The sequence below is a fragment of the Chenopodium quinoa genome, unplaced genomic scaffold (assembly GCF_001683475.1).
Source record: "Chenopodium quinoa cultivar QQ74 unplaced genomic scaffold, ASM168347v1, whole genome shotgun sequence".
Taxonomy (NCBI): Eukaryota; Viridiplantae; Streptophyta; class Magnoliopsida; order Caryophyllales; family Amaranthaceae; genus Chenopodium; species Chenopodium quinoa.
The window spans coordinates 1252073-1269175 of NW_018742815.1; the positions used below are offsets into that span (position 1 = coordinate 1252073).

General features: G+C 36.3%; 4 protein-coding genes across 5 annotated transcripts; all 4 read right to left on the minus strand.

Annotated features, from left to right (window-relative positions):
• Positions 1–948: 948 nt before the first annotated feature.
• Positions 949–5364, minus strand: LOC110725633 (phospholipase D alpha 1-like). The gene is made up of 4 exons (XM_021905107.1): positions 5083–5364; positions 4889–4996; positions 1910–3800; positions 949–1685 (listed from the first exon to the last, which is right to left on the minus strand). Exons 2-4 carry the CDS (start codon positions 4979–4981, stop codon positions 1252–1254), a joined length of 2418 nt encoding a protein of 805 aa, XP_021760799.1. The 5' UTR covers positions 4982–4996; positions 5083–5364; the 3' UTR covers positions 949–1251.
• Positions 5365–7850: 2486 nt separating this feature from the next.
• On the minus strand, positions 7851–12923 carry LOC110725634 (TBC domain-containing protein C1952.17c-like). Of its 2 annotated transcripts, XM_021905108.1 has the most exons (9): positions 12129–12923; positions 11682–11774; positions 10777–10881; positions 10530–10664; positions 10356–10445; positions 10091–10219; positions 8828–9010; positions 8564–8680; positions 7851–8165 (listed from the first exon to the last, which is right to left on the minus strand). In XM_021905108.1, the coding sequence occupies exons 1-9, from the start codon at positions 12402–12404 to the stop codon at positions 7983–7985; spliced, it is 1311 nt and encodes a 436-aa protein (XP_021760800.1). In that variant the 5' UTR covers positions 12405–12923; the 3' UTR covers positions 7851–7982. The 2 variants fall into 2 exon arrangements, with proteins under 2 accessions (XP_021760800.1, XP_021760801.1); XM_021905109.1 differs by lacking the exon at positions 10091–10219.
• A 575-nt stretch (positions 12924–13498) lies between these two features.
• On the minus strand, positions 13499–14679 carry LOC110725386 (uncharacterized mitochondrial protein AtMg00810-like). Its single transcript, XM_021904873.1, has 2 exons — positions 14643–14679; positions 13499–14517 (listed from the first exon to the last, which is right to left on the minus strand). Exons 1-2 carry the CDS (start codon positions 14677–14679, stop codon positions 13577–13579), a joined length of 978 nt encoding a protein of 325 aa, XP_021760565.1. The 3' UTR covers positions 13499–13576.
• A 29-nt stretch (positions 14680–14708) lies between these two features.
• On the minus strand, positions 14709–15155 carry LOC110725387 (uncharacterized mitochondrial protein AtMg00820-like). Its single transcript, XM_021904874.1, has one exon. The coding sequence runs from the start codon at positions 15153–15155 to the stop codon at positions 14709–14711; it is 447 nt and encodes a 148-aa protein (XP_021760566.1).
• Positions 15156–17103: the final 1948 nt, after the last annotated feature.

Sequence of the window (17103 nt, forward strand, 5' to 3'; positions counted from 1 at the left end):
AGAGTTAGTCTTTGGGTTCGAATCCCCTTAGAGTACACTTAAAAGTGTAATCGTAAATAAGTTTCACTCTTGCGCAACTAATTGAAGACGACTTTTGAAGTAATACGTAAGTAAACAAATATAATTGGGGGAAGCAAGATACACATTGTATCAAAATCCACCCATATCTTTAAGTTATAATTGGCACCAATCCTTCCAATTCATACTTTTTTTTATATTCCTCCTTTCGTCCATCTCTTTTAAAGTATGGGGTAGAAGTCAAATTAGTTTTGGAATTGAAAATTAATTTATAATTTCTGAAAAAGAGCAGATGTTTAAACTTTTGGAAAAGTATAACTTCTATAAGTGGGTGTTTATTTGACTTTCAAGTATGTTTTTATTTGTGCAAATTTGACTTTTAAGAATGGGAAGGCTATTATTGGTTTGTGTTGATGTTAGTACAGTATTTGAATTTGAAAGTCAATTACAAAATCACAAGTGCTAGAAATTCAGTTCTCATTAGTCATTTTCGACATCTAAGGAAGACCAATTCAAAGCCCATCTTCTTGTTGGTCCCATTTTTCTACAATGTATGGGTAATTCACTTGGTTGCCATCTCTATCTCATATCGAATATGGGTTTAATACTTGTATTTTATCGGAGAATTTGTTGAACCTTTTTTTTTTTTTTTAAAAAAAATACTTGTATTAATATTGGTTTACTATTATACGCGCTATTTTTTTTTTTTTTCAATTTTATGGCTTTTTATCTTATTTGTAGATTTAGTCTCAATTTGTATCAAATTGTAATGATAATTTCATCAAAGAATTTGAGGGTTTTTTTTTTCATCAAATCAAACCTAATACTTTTATTAGTTTGAGTTTATATTTTGATACACCAAACGAGAATATTAATCCAAAGAAAAGAGTAAAATTCAAAGATTCTCAACATTATCCCACCACCAAAATCTCAAATGTAAATTACCTCTATGGTCTATACCACAAAGTATTTATTTAAAACAATATAAGATCATACATAAGCAAATATAATTTTACACAACACAACACTATTCTCATCCGAATAAATTTAGGAGTTCTCCTCGTGAGAAGAGATCCTTAATGTTTCACTTTTTCTTACCTTATTACAAAAATAAAAATTCTCACCAAATATCCACAAATAAACCCTTGTCTAAACTTTACATTGCAACAATAGTATACTGTAAGAAACAAGTAAAACATACTTGGTATTATCATAACTTCATAAGCCTCTTGGTTAAGTGGTGAGGATTGGAGGAAGCTCACCTTTAGCCCCAAGAACTTTAGCTTTTGTATCAGGGAAACACTGCCATCCAGGAAGCTCAACAACCTCTCCTTCTTCGGTTACTGAGATAGGATACCTAAGCAAATGTCCAGGAAGATCATGTTCTAAGGTCTCGGAAGTGTATAGATCCCAATACTTATCCGCGGTCTGGTTCACCTTCCTTACACATTCTACACTCTCAGGCTCGAGGAACACATCATCGAGCTTGCCTAAATGCTCGTACCATAATGACATCCGGAAGCCATGAACTTGGCCTCTTGCAGGCTGATTTCTGTGGGCAATATGGTATGGTTGGTAGGCTCCCATGGCTATCTCTGAGTCCCTGGCTCCATTCATAGACCTCTCGTTTATGTTGGCAGAACCAACGATTATGTACTCATCATCAACTAAAACAAGAACACATTCATCATCAATAGTTATCATATACATCATGGTTACTTGTACATTAAAGCTAAGGTCTCTTCACATTCATCATTATAGCATTATATAAAGAGATTATAATCATGTAATTATCTTCAATGTGGTATAATTTAAGTCTAAGAATTATAGGAGCTTGGTTAGTGTAATACTTAGATGTTTGAGACAGTTATATATTGGAGTAAGGAGTTACCTATCATCATCTTAGCATGAACATAGATCATGAACCTTCTAGCAGCCTGTGCTCGGCTATAATCAGTATCAGGTTCCGGACTCTCTGAAGGCTCGTATTCCCCAGGCTTCTTCACCTCGCGATTACCTAGACAAAAGAATGACAGGTATTCCCTGGGGTTAGCTTGGACCCCGTGAGCTCGAAGTGCCTGAATCACATCAGTATACATCATTTCCATAGTCCTCCTCTGCCAGTCAAGTATAGCCTGAACAGAACCGCTCTCAGGAAAACCTTCAGGCCACATAGGCAAAACGACGTAAACAGTAAATCTCTCCCCCTTTTCAATCTTACTAACAATCTTTAAGGACAGTTCTTTAGGGATGAGATTCAGGGCTTCAATAGCAGCAGGAGTTATGTCTGTAGCTTTCCAACCAAATGAACTACCTAGGAAGTACTGATTTTCGATGTATATAAACCTCTTTGCCCTTCGGATAGCATTGATATAAGCATCCTGAATGCTTCGATCAATGATGTTGTCTTTTCCACTTATAAGCCCTGCTTTTGCAGCATCTTCAGGTTTATCTGGGAAGCCAAAGGCAGCCCCACCATCTATGGAACGAAAGACTTGAACATTCCAAGTTTCCGGATCATTAGGGTATGTTACAGGAGATGGAGGAATGAATGTTGAGCTCATTCCTCGGAGGTCAAGTAGAAGATCCTTAGTACCTTGCTTCCTCCATCTTTGCTCAAAATTATAGAGGACATCCCAAGCAGCAGGCCCCTCTAGCTTGCAATGAATGTCATGCCATGGCTCTCGAGGCCCACCTTTATTGATTGAGGCACCATTGAAGTTGGCCTGATGAAAATCATCATGGTGTGCAGTTGCAAGAGTCCTAAAGAGGGAGTGAAATTGAGTGTCATAGCGCCCATCACAAAGATCTATACCTCCAACAAAGCTCATGATTCTTCTCTTATCAGGGTTTCCAGTAGGCAATGCAGTATCAACAGCAACAATCTTTTGGTGGTGGGTGAACATGGTGCCAATCTCTATGTTCTGAATGAAACTCCTCCCATTATCAGGGTTTCGAGGGCATAATACACAGTGCACTTCAGTACCTGAGAAAAAGTTTGCTGTCTCTTGATCATGGGTGGCCATCAGTCCGTCTTCATTCAACCCTTTTACTGATGTCCTATCATCCCAAACGAGCATCAAAACTCTCACCCCTTCCATTGCTTTCTTCTTAAGGAGATCGCCTAAGGTCATATCTCCACCAGGTTTTGGCCTCCTAGTATCCCTTATTAAGGTGATCGAAGTGTAAACTGACCACCCTGCTATGTAAATCAAATGCCTGGCATTAGTAATAGCATCAAAGATGTCTTCCCAACAACGATGTGGCTCATAGTAGTTTCCACCCGCGAGAGGGATCCTAGGGACAAAATTGTCAGGAACATGGGCATCCTGATAAAGGGTAACCTTGCATTGGTTCCTTTGAGTAAAATAAGTGTAGGGTACCCCAGGGAATTTGGGTGTTTTAATCCCTTTATCCCAATTCAAATCTCTAGTAACATCAAAGAATTGAACTTTGACATGGACTTTAGCCCCTTTGTGTATGGGTTTGCGATTCTTGTCAAGGATATCAAGCCATACGTCAACCTCATCTCCACCTAAGATGTCGGTAACAGGGAGATAAGCTCTTCCAAGAAGGGTAGCTCCTATGGCTTCATCTTCTTTCAAAGTAAAGACAACATCAGAAGCCATATGCCCACAGTAGATGTGGAATTGTTCATACCATCGGGGGTTTGGATCATTTTCTATAAGCCTTGTTCGGCCAACTCTTGCTCCTTCTATATCGACTGAGGCATAAAGTCTCCCTGAACCTTTTCCTATCACATTTTCAAGGCCTTCTACCACCTGCAACAATCAATTCACACACAACATGGTTCAGGTTTCATAGAATCTCACCCAAAAAAATGAAATAGAACAGAAAAGAACCTGTCACATATAAGATACAAAGATTATACAGGAAAAAAGTTCTGTTTTAAGAGCTAAGATGTGACTTCTGAGCCATTTTAGAAATTGAAACAGTTTCCAGATTAATTAATCTTGATTGAGTTTATGGGTGAGACGCGCAATAAGTCAACTCAAGTCACGCTTACAGTATATGACATATTAAGTCTCAACAAATAAATATGGAGCATCTCTATCTCATTAGTCACCCCTCAACAATATAACAAGTCGAACTAAGACTAGCTGATCACAGCAAAAAAGCTGTTATGAGACCGATCTCATCATACAACTGTATAATTCTAGCAGCGAAATGCCATTGCCATTTGCTAGAAATCTGTTTGATCACCTCATATGAATGATTCAAACTACAATATTATAAGGGTAGATTATCAAGGATGAGTCAATCAATAGTAAAATTAGTTTCTGCCTAATAGAAATTTAAAGTACATGTGCTTCATTTTATATAGGCAACAAGTTCTGATCAATCAGATGATCCAGAATTCACAAATAAAGTTATGAAATTATTGTTCTGATCATATTTCTGAATCCCTCTTCATTTTAAAGAATCCACATTTCTGTAACAAATGAAGTCTTCTAATTCTCTCTTCCACAATTCAGATCAGATGAACCCGATTCGAATTTGTACACTTAACAGAATATCAATCATAATCACATGAATGATCCTCAGAAAATAACATAAACTGTACATTAAACTTTATATGTTTACATCATCAAAATATGCATTTATAATATGATTTTTTTTTTATGTCACCGACAAATCTTTTAGATCAAGCAAAGAAAAGACAGCAACAGTCCAAATATCAGCCACAAAATAATAACAGAACTGCTAAAAATCAGCTGAGTTTAATCTGATAAAAAATTCTAACTTCCAAAACTACTTTTATAATTGATCATTTCATAGCTTAATTAAACACGATTAGCACTAATATCACAAATTATGAAATATATGATTATTCAAGGTATGAACATACCTTGTGGAGAAATCTGCCACCACCACCACCAAACAATCGAGTCGCCTCGTAAATGGTAACATGAAGATTACCATGTAATAGTATCTTCGCCATAATATCTCAACCAACCTAAACCATAATTAATTGTATGAAATAAGAAAGCAATAATAAGAACATTATGTACAAATTTATATTATACTAATTTTAATATTTACCTGCAACAAACCAATAGTAATCTCTGAACTTCTGGAAAATGAACAGAATTACAAGAAAGATTTCTGAACTTGAGAATGTTAAGGAAAAAGACTGAATATATTAACCAAAATAATACTATATATATTAAGAGATTAATAAAAGATGAAAGTTGATTATATAATTTATAAAGTATGCATTTTTTTTTTTTTTTTATAAATGAAGAAAAAGTATTGCAGGATAATTGAAGATTAAGGAGTATAGAAGAAGATTAAATAATATCAACTTGGATTATTTATGTGTTTTTGTTTTTGGTTTTTTCAAAATTGGGATTGAATTATATTATTGGCATATTGAAATATGTAATGATTTGATTGGTTAATTGACTGTATATTTTATGGGATATGCTTGTGGATGAAAACTGGCCAATCAACGTTAAACGCGTGGGAACACTTTGGACCCACCGTTGGTGAAAAAGATATTTAACCTCATTTTTTAAGTTTTTTTTTTTTCTTTGATGTAATGATAATTTGCTCTTTAATGACATTATTTGGGAAATTATAGGTACACTACTTTGAATAAAGTTCATGTTGTTATTCTAGATGAATTTGAAAAAGAAAAAAGTATAAAGATTACAAGATTAGTTCTAGAAGAAAAGCATATTAGTATAACTAGCTTTTTATTCATCGTATGAAAGAAATGAAGATTTTGTAACAAAAGAGAGAAATGTAGGTCATTTTTAACCTTTAGTTCGTCTTGTGTGTTACTGGACACACCGTATGATCACTTATTATAAAAATAAAAAAAAAAATAAAAAAAAACTCCTATAACACTTATCAGGTAACCCTTATAATACTCATCAAGTAAACCCTAAAACATTGACTAAGTAACTCTATAACATTAGCAAAGTAGCCCCTTTAACATTGATCAAACAACCCCTATTTTACTAACAAAGTAATCGCCACAATGTGGCCAACCACATATAAGAATTTGTGTTTGACGTTAATATCTACTCTCTTATCTTATTTGTCGTGAATTTATTGTTTTAAACTTATTATCTCTTATGCTCCTATTTTGTCTAAACTAATCAATTCTAATCTTACACTCCGAATAAATATTATTGAGTTTATCTTGATAGACTTAGGGCCTGTTCATATTTACTTAATTTCAGTTCAGTTCAGTTCAGCTCCAATCAGTTCAGTTCAGTTCAACTCCTAATTTCCCTCTCTCATAAAATATTCATTTCAGTTCAGTTCAGCTTCAATCAGTTCAGTTCAGTTCAGTAAATGTGAACAGGCCCTTAATGAGCCTTATATAAAATGTTAGGTGAGTATGAGTACAACGGAGTCAAATGAAAACATTGAAATATACGGAGTACTCTAATTTTACAACACACAGATTAATGGATTATGAATAGAGATGATTATATTGATTAGTGTACTATTTACTACGAGTAGTATTAATTGGTACATTAATAGGATGATAATGATGTAATTATTTATCTATTGAAAGTACTCGTAGTAATTACGCCCAACAAAGTGACATAACTAAAATGGATGGGACCCACCAATCCACACTTTAGGAATTAAACAAAGCAAACGTGCTCAAAGTGAAAGAGTATGTTCACTCAATCTGGATTTTCAACCATACAATTAAGACCAAACGGATTTTTAGGAAGACAAAAAGAGTTTCTTGGAGAAAACCAGGAGGTTTAGGAATCCTATAGCTCTTAATTTTTGTGTCAATATATGAATCATTTGGAGCATATTCTATACTTCCCGTTCTTTTTTTATTTGAACTATTTCTTTTATCACGCTATCGACATACAATTTTAATCATCAATAACTTTGATTTGTTGTATATTGTGATAGTATTTATATAGATGATTTTAACAAAATCTCACATGAACATGTTTAATTCACAAAAAAGGGTCAAAGGTGGAATAATGAATAGTGTAAAAGTCAAAGCGGATCAAGTATAAAAGAACCAAGAAAGTATTACTCAAATAAAGTACTCCATATCAATTTAAAAATGTATGATAAAATTATGCATTGATTAGTTTAATTAATTACTTTATATGTTGATTTGACTTGTTGTTCCAATTTTTAATACTCCGTATCATTTTTCTGATCATATATTTGATCGTCATGAAAGGCGATGAATCAATCAATCAATCAATGAGTGAGCATTGCATCAAGTAACCAATAAGAAAATATAAAATTAATCCCATCACTTAAGATTCTAACACGTACACATTTGGATGCTTGGATACAAAAATAATATAGGGCAGTTGCAAACTTGCAATACATTGCATTTGGATGTATTACCTTACACCTATGCAGAGAATTAGGAAGAATTGGTTGAGAAAACTTCATTATTGGACTCACTGACTAATGCATTATAAAGAAAGACAGTTGCAAAGGCCACTAGGACGGTCTAGATGGGTTGAGCCAGGTCACAAGGCAGGTGAGGATGGTGGTTTGAGATTGGGGACCGAACCACGATGCAGCTAGGCTGGCAGGTTATGGATCAATGTGACTCGTGTGACCATTAAACAGGCCACTATAAATGGTCCACCTATTTCTTTATGAACGAACTTAGGAAGATTGGGTTAACAGGTGGCTAGCCCGAAGAAATGAGCTCAAGCTACCTCAGGGCAATTACCTCTAATCAGTCTAAGAAAGTAAGAAGTGGGCTCAAGCTAATTTAGAATTAAAATGACTAATATCTCTAGGTCTGCCCCTATTACATATATTTACATACAATCCATTTTAAAAAAATAACATATAAGTAAGAAAATGAAAGTTTATCATGCATGAGAAATCACTGCTATCTTTTGGAAAATGGTGCTCAGCTGATATCTGTCTGATGAAAATAGGATTTCAAGCAGCAGCTGAAGCCGTTTATCATGTGTACAAGGTAATTAATCTACAGAAACACGGTGTGTAGAGGTATCAGGAATGATATCTCGCGCTTCCTGAAGAAGTTGTTCGATGTCAACTTTGGGATAGTGTTGTAGAAGATACAAGTTGGTTGCAAAATCGCCCTTTAGCAATATATTCTTCACGTGTATTAGCATTGCACAACATATGCGCAAAAGCATGTCCTGGGTGAAAAGGAAGCAGCATTTAGTGAGTAGGGTTGCGAGTGACTTGGGAGAGTAAGTATAAAGTACAAACCCATATCAACCCCCACCTCCCCTTTCGATGAATTGGTCTCTCAAATATACCACCAAAACATTTCACCAAATTTAGGTTTATCACACTTCAGTGGCAGCGCTAACACCTAGTGTAGATATAAAGATTTTAATGAACAATCTTCCCCTACTTTTTTGTCAGAGTACGGAAACTAAGGCATCAAGGCGAACAATCAAAATATTTTAGGTAATTTTGATGTTTAAAGGAAGAGCAAATATCTCCAACCAAGGGATACCGGGATGAAAATTAAGATTTGGCATGTATACCACAGTCCTTGAAAATGTACTTAGAAAGAGAGGCTACACACCTGAACACCGGAAGGATGACTTAAAAGTGAGTCCCATATTCTCAAAATGGTATTAAATTGAAATTCCTGAGTCAATAGCAATGTGATCCATCTGAATGCATAAAATTGTGGATTAACCTGCACGATCAAAAGCTAGAATTCACTCTAAAATGTCATATTGGTTACTCTACACAAATATGCACCCAAAATAGGAAAAAATAGCTCAGTATTTCCTCACAGAAAACAAATTCTTACGTCTGTATTACTTGTTATCTATCATACTACCTTGGTCGTAACTTCAAGATGCTGCCAGAGCTCTTCATCATTGACTTTTAGCATCTCTTGGAGTCTTGATAGGGTCGAGTGGATTCCCACAGAGCTATTATTGTCCAGCTGTTGGCAAAAGTGATCCACTGAATCACTCAATAGTCGAACAAAGCAACCAAAACTATCAGCTTCTGCATTGGCCTGCAAAACATGAAATTAACTCAAAAAATGGTTAGCTTCACTGGAAAATCAGAGAAGGCAATGAAGAGGTAAAAGGAAAAAACACATATTCATTCATATAAAGAACTCAAAATGTCCCAAACGGATGTGTATCTGTCCTAAAACCTATATACTTATAAAGTCTTTTTTAACTCTTATGGCAAAGAGTGTTTTAGCCCTATCGTATCCAATCTTAACAGAGGAGTAGAGACTTTAGCCAAACCCCTTCTAATGGATACCAGTCTAGTGTCTCACTTTTATGACATTTCAAGTTTCAAATATTAGTCAACTTACGTCAACTTAGAAAGGTTGAAATGCATATCACTAACAAGGCGGAGATTGTAAGGATGGGGCTACAAAATAATTGTCACACTCATATAAAAAAAATAGCAGCAAAACCTAGACACTAACAGATCCTAGTCGACTAATCCCAGTACTATGGGGCTACAAAATGATTCACACTTATATCAAGAATTAAACAATAACAGACCCTGGGCAACTAATCCCAGTACCAAAAACCACACACACACACACACACACACACACACACATATATATATATATATATGTTCCCATCTGAACTGTCCACATTTTACTGTCAAGCCCAAAAAGCTAGCTAACACTCATCGGCCAATACTATCCTAATATCTATTTATGGCACACAAATGTTGCATCCCTGATCCCAATGTTTAATTATGGACACTTTCATGGGTATTCCTTTAAACTTGATATGTCAGACCCTGGAAGCAGCTCAGTAGTAGAGGAGAATTCTCTCTACGGCTCTACTTCATTGGGAAATTTGCAGGATGAGTCTCTTAACAATAACTTGAGGAGTTTGTCCAAGGTGGTAGACCAAAAAGTTGGTGTCATACAAGTACTTAATGACTTATGACACTGGTAACCTTAACTAGGCCTTGAAATCTAGAATAGTCATCGAGAGAAGCTAATTACAAGCTCAATGCTTAAAAAGGAAAGCTAATGAAAAGGGCAGAAGAGTCTCCACTTTGCATCAAAAATGTTAACAGTACATGTTTATGTAAAGAAAAGTAAACACGTTCTTACAGCATTTTCCTCGACAGGATCAGTACAAAACACATAGTATATTGGTGCCAAAATCTCATTCATCCCTTGGACATAGAGAGTTGTAGGATTGAGCTTAGCGAATAAAAGAAGTATATTCCTCATTGGCTCCTAGTTAATATAAACAAATTAGCATAAAAGAAGTATTATTGGCACAAATACAACCAAACTTATGTGGTAGTTGCAATCATGGTTCATGACGTGGTTTTCTAAAACTAAAAGAAAATGAGGAGGGTGTGGCTCATACCTTCTTTTTCTGGCTTGGTGATGTAAAAAACTTCAAATCTGGGTGTGTACGTTGCAGATCACGGTCAATTTGCTCTGCAATCTCTGTGAACTAAAAGCATACAAGTTGTTGAAATCATAAAGTAATACGGCCAAGAATAAATATAACAGTCTCTAATTTAAGAAGGAAATATACCTCAAAATATTTTTGCCAGGCACTAGTTTCACCAAGGCTTAGTGGATGGTCTTCATCAGATACATCATGCCGTCTAAGTGGCCCATCACCATGCTCACCTGAACTTGAAGTTTCTTCTCTACTTGAAACTTGTAACTGTCTACATAAAACAAAATTGTTAGGTTATTACAACAATGCCACAAAATTAAGCTTCTTGATATAAACTTGCAATATTTAATTTTCAACAAAGTTAAAATTCTGATCTTACAGGACTGAGCAAATATTCTTCTTTGAGCTTTGAATATTTTACACGATTCTCACTCAACACTTTCTGCCACGAATCTCTGGAGGGAGGTAGATAACCCAAGAGAAGCTGCTAGCAACAGATAACAGTATCAGAGCTATTGAAACTTACATCACAAGAACCACTAACACAAAAAACAGCTCATTACAAAATATTTACAATATGAGAGCTCAGTTTAGGCCAAGCTAAAGAAGTTTTAACGAGAAACTACACATTTTGTCAGTAATAACTTATTCAACCTTATTAAAGACCCAACCAATCAACACCAAATAACACTATTCAGAAATATTCTAGTTGGCTTGTTGCAGATGTCAAAGCATTTAAATGAACACACTTTAAGATAGTTTAAACTATCAAGTACAGTACCAAAACTAAATTTCATTACAACAGCAGTCCACAATGTATGATGCCCTTGACATAGGCCTAACCGCCTAACCACCTAAGGAGTAAAAATGTTACATGTATACAGCCAAACCCCTTGATCTCCCTATCATGAAGTCATAAGTAACAGGAGAAGGTAAATTCGAGTTATGTCTCGTGATTGACAAGTACGTATCAATGTCTTCAGAACAATTATTAGCAAAATCACATCCCGTGATTTTCTCTTAGCAAATGCATTCTCAGCTTCCATGACACTATTTGATAGAGAGGTAAGTGAGTTCAAACTTCAAACTACCAATGCTTATTGCTCAAACAAGAACAACCAAAATATGGAACTGCTCAAGCAGCAAACAACATACTTAGAAGTTATACCTACCATTAAAATAAAAACTTGTTTACTTTAAGCTCAATTAGATTAGCCTATCGTGCGAGCACTCAGTAGTCAGCAATAACAAACAAAAAACAATCAGCATTTCTAAAACACTAACCTTCCAAGTAGTTGCACGAAGGGTTCCACCATCTGGTATCCCAGTACTAGTAATTCTTTGCAATTTTTCCAAATTAATCTCCTTTTGAATCAACTATCCATCAAACACAACGAAAACCTCAATCAATCAACCAAATCAATTAAGAAAAACAAAATACTTCAAGCAAAAACCAAAACCAACCCATTTGAGATTCCAATTACAAATTTAAGTAAGCCTTCAACATCACTCAAATGTTACAAAACCAATCAAGATCATAAATTCACAATCAACCCTTGTGCTCATTAAGAAGGAAAAAAAATGATAAAAATTACACATAGAAAAACAACTAAATCAACCCTTCATAACAATTTAAACAACAAATTAATACAAATTCCTTCAATATTATTAAAAATTCAACACAAACCAACAAAAAAAATAATCATAAAACCCTAATTGTCATTTCTTTACCTCATACTCAAGATCAGACCTTTTTTCATCATCCTCCACAAAATTCCTCGAATTAGGACAAAACCCATCTTTAGGGACCCGGGTTGGAACCCTATCCACTTCCCATTCCTCCTCAATTGGTTCAATTGAACCTTCATTGGACCATCCGCACCCAAGAGGGTGCAATATTTCGAGCTCCTCACCCAAATCTAACCCGGGTTCGGACCCCGAGGTTCCAGGATGGTCTGATGACACATTACGAGGTGACTCGGAGTGGTTAAGCTTTTTTCTAAGCATGGGTTTGGTGACTCGGTGCACGACTCAGTGGTGGGACTGAGTTGGTGAGCGAGTCCACGAAAATGGAGTTTGTGGGTATGAAAGAGGAGAGAGAAAAATGGGTTCTTGGCCTATTTTGCAATCCATGACTCGGTTTCTTGACTCAGTGGTTCTCTGAAGAATGGTAGGTTTTTCTGTTATAGGTTTCGTTGAATGGTAGGAGGGGTCGAGGTAAACAGAAATGTGTCCTAAAGAGGAAATTAATCTTCCAATAATAAGGGTAATTTAGTCAGTTCAAATCAAAAATATTTTAACTTTTTTTTTGGGGTGGTAGAGACGGGAGAAAGTTATAAGAGCAATGTTGCAAACGGAATTTGATTGATCTAACGTTTACACATAAATCATTTCTTACTTTAACTAATGAAGCTAGTAGATCATCCACTCCTCGAGTTGTTTTATGGATAATTAGATTTAAAAGTATACGGTACATGCTTCACGTTATCACTAATTCATTATGTAACGATAACTCATTATATATGGTACTTGTTGTAATCCTAGTATTCTTAATTTCTTATACATAGTGTGTGAACTTGATAATTATTGGCTTATTTTTCTTTGTAATTAATTTATTATTATTTAGAACATCCCTCTATTCTAAAGAGCCTTTTATATAAAATTAAAATATAAAAAATACAAAGTACTCGTACTGTGCTTGGTATTATCAATTCGAATATGATTTTAGATGCATGGAAGAATCAAAAGTAATAACCATTGAAATTAGGGTTGAGGTTCGATCATGGAAGAATCAAAAGTAATAACCATTGAAATTAGGGTTGAGGTTCGATTAGGGTCTTTCTTACTGTTTAAAATAATATATATATATATATATATATATATATATATATATATATATATGTATGTATATATATATATGTATATGTATATATATGTATATGTATATATATGTATATGTATATATATGTATATATATATTGAAGGAATTATATTCCGTGGTTTTCTCATTGTTATTCACTTTGTTTATATACACATTACAAGACTTATCTCAAGCCTACAATTAAGCCACTAATTAAGCTATAAGTTAGGATAAACTATGTACAGAATATCCTAGAGCAATAAACTAGGTAACTGAATATTTACAAAGTCAACTAACGATATATTAGGAGTAATATATCTTAACACACCCCCTTAGTCGTAGCGGGAGGAGGACGAACGCTTAGACTATCCCTGAAATCTTCAAAAAGTACACGTGGTAGTCCTTTCGTGAATATGTCCGCAATTTGGTGCCTTGAAGGTACATGGAGAACCCGAACCTCACCCCTAGCCACCTTTTCACGAACAAATAGGATATCCATCTCAATATGCTTGGTACGCTGATGATGTACCGGATTACCCGAAATGTAAATAGCGCTCACATTGTCACAATAAACCAATGTAGCCTTTTTAATCGGACAAATTAACTCAAGTAATAAATTTCGAAGCCAACAAGACTCCGAAACAACATTTACAACACCCCTGTACTCTGCCTCTGCACTAGACTTAGAAAGAGTAGTCTGAAGTTTGGATGACCAAGAGATCAAATTATCACCCAAATATACACAATATCCAGAGGTAGATCGTCTCGTATCGGGACACCCACCCCAATCAGCATCTGTATAGGATATAAGTGTAGAAATAGAAGAAGGATAAAGGTGCAAACCATGGTCAAGAGTACCCTGTATGTACCTAATTATCCTCTTAAGAGCAGACATGTGAATATCCTTCGGATCATGCATGTGTAAGCATACCTGTTGGACCGCATATGAGATATCCGGCCTCGTAAAAGTGAGGTACTGTAGAGCCCCTGCAAGGCTACGGTACAATGTGGGGTCGGCAAAAGGAGAACCAGAAGAGTTGTCCTTCGATTTCACCTCAACGGGTGTAGCCGAGGACTTACATGAAGACATACTGGCTCGCTTAATAATATCCTCCGCATACTTGCGTTGTGACAAAAATAATCCACCCTTATGTCTTGTCACGACAATGCCAAGGAAATAATTAAGAGGACCCAAGTCCTTCATAGCAAACTCCGAGCTAAGAAGAGACATAATAGAACAACGCAGAGCATGTGAAGAAGCTGTAAGAATTATGTCATCAACATATAATAATAAATAAGCTGTATTTGACCCTTGCCGATAAATAAATAGAGAATTGTCACTTTTGCTATTAGTAAAACCAATAGAGGCAACAAAATCTGCAAACCTCTTGTACCATGCCCGGGGTGCCTGCTTAAGACCATATAATGACTTCCGCAATAAACAAACATAATCAGGATGTGTATGTCTTATCACGGAAACCAAGAGGTTGATGCATATAGACTGTCTCATTAAGCTCACCATGTAGAAAGGCATTCTTAACATCAAGTTGATGAATTGACCAAGATTTTGACAAAGGCAAGCTAAGAACAGTGCGAATAGTAGCCGGTTTCACCACCGGACTGAAAGTCTCCCCACAATCAATGCCCACCTGTTGTGTTTTCCCATCACCTACAAGACGGGCTTTATGCCTCTCAAAATCACCGTTAGATTTCACTTTATGAGTAAAAATCCACATAGAACGAATAACATTCACATTAGACGGACGGGGCACCAACTCCCATGTCTTATTTTTAATAAGAGCATTATATTCATCATCCATTGCCATTTTCCAATTCGAGACACGCAAAGCAGAAATTGGGTTACGAGGAAGAGGTGATTTCGTAATCGTGGACACCATGGTATTGAAATTGTGATATTTCGGGTTGGGCTTGGTGATACCATTTCTACTACGAGTGACAATGGTTGGGTGAGGAGTGGGAATTGGAATTGGTTGGGAAGAGAAAGCAGATGGGCTAGCTAGTTGGGTAGGTTGCAGCTGGGCCGTGGCTGACTACGCAGGCCCACGGTCCTGTTGTGGCCTATTTTGCCCAACAACAGCATTGTTGGGAAGAGAGGGTGATGGAACTGGGCTGCTGGGAGAGGCAGGTGGACGCGGCCCAGTCCGTGTAGGTGTAGAGGAGTGTGGGCCAGCCCGATGAAGAGGAGAGGAGTGTGGGCTAGCTGAGGCAGACCCATGTTGGGCCGAAAGATGAGAAATGGGCTGCTCAGGCACGCCCATGTGATAAATCACATAAGAGTGTAAACCATCATCCAAAAAATTATATGTATGTGAAGTGGGTGTGTGTAATTTAGCAAAAGGAAAAATCGTTTCATCAAACACAGCATGCCGGCTAATTATGATCCTATTAGAAGATAAGTCATAACATTTGTAACCTCTATGATTTGGTGGATACCCCACGAAAACACATGGTGTGAAACGAGGTTGAAGCTTGTTGATTGTGGTGGACGGAATTAAGGGATAACACAAACACCCAAAAACACGTATATGAGAATAAGATGGTTCCTTTTGATAGAGAACTTGGAGAGGGGATTTGTACTCTAGTAATTTACTCGGTAAGATATTATGAAGGTAAGTTGCCATTTGCAATGCATGGTTCCAAAATGATGGTGGAAGAGATGCATGTGCAAGAAGAGTACGAATGATATTATTTAATGATCTAATTTTTCTCTCAGCTTTTCCATTTTGTAATGAAGTATGTGGACAAGACAGACGAAAAGACATACCGGTAGACTCACACAAAGCCCAAAAAGGTCTGTTATCATATTCCCGCCCGTTATCACATTGGAAATTTTTAATAGGTCGGTCGAATTGTGTGCGCACAAAAGATTGAAAGGCTAAAACCTTATCAAAAACATCAGATTTTCTAGCTAAAGGAAAGGTCCATAAAAACTTTGAAAAATCATCCAAAATAAGCATATAATATCGATGACACGAAGAGTTTAAAATAGGAGAAGACCTTAGATCACTATGAACAATATCAAACGGAAAAACAGTATTTGAATTAGAAGAAATAAAAGGCAACTTAATGTGTTTTCCGAGTACACAAGAGTGACAAATATTAGAACTAGAGGAATGAGTACATCCAATATGTTTATTATTACTAAGAGCCTTTAAAATGGAAGACCCCGGATGTCCCAATCGATCATGTCAAAGAGAGGATGCTAAAGCCGTAAAAGTTGATGGAGAGGAGGGTGAAGAGGTGGCAGTGAGTGGGTATAGATCTCCTTGACTATCACATCTCATTATTGGTATCCCCGTCCGATAATCCTTCACAGAAAAACCATAAGGGTCAAACTCAACAGACACACAATTATCAGTTGTGAATTTTCTAATAGATATTAGATTTTTAATGAGTTTAGGTGCATGAAGGACATTAGAAAGGGACAAGGGTTGGTTTGGGGATGGCAAAGTAGTATGACCAAACCTCGAATTGGAATTGAATGACCACTACCAACAATAATACCATTATGATGATTGCTCAAATTAAAATAAGACGAGAGATTACCATTGGATGATGTCATGTGCGAAGTAGCACCAGTGTCCATATACCACGAGGGGTCGGGTTGGCTCAATTTCATAGTGTGCATAGCCGATTCGATATCCGTCGGAGTATAAGACTGTTGGGAAGCCGCATAAGCATGTTGAGGTCGTTGCCCTAGTATGCTGGACTGCTGTTGCTTCATTGGGCCTTGAGGTCTGGCCCAACCTTGAGTTAGGTATGGACAAGGTCGGGGTGTCCAGTGAGGTACCCAACCCCAAGGTGGGTATTGTTGCTGCCATGAAG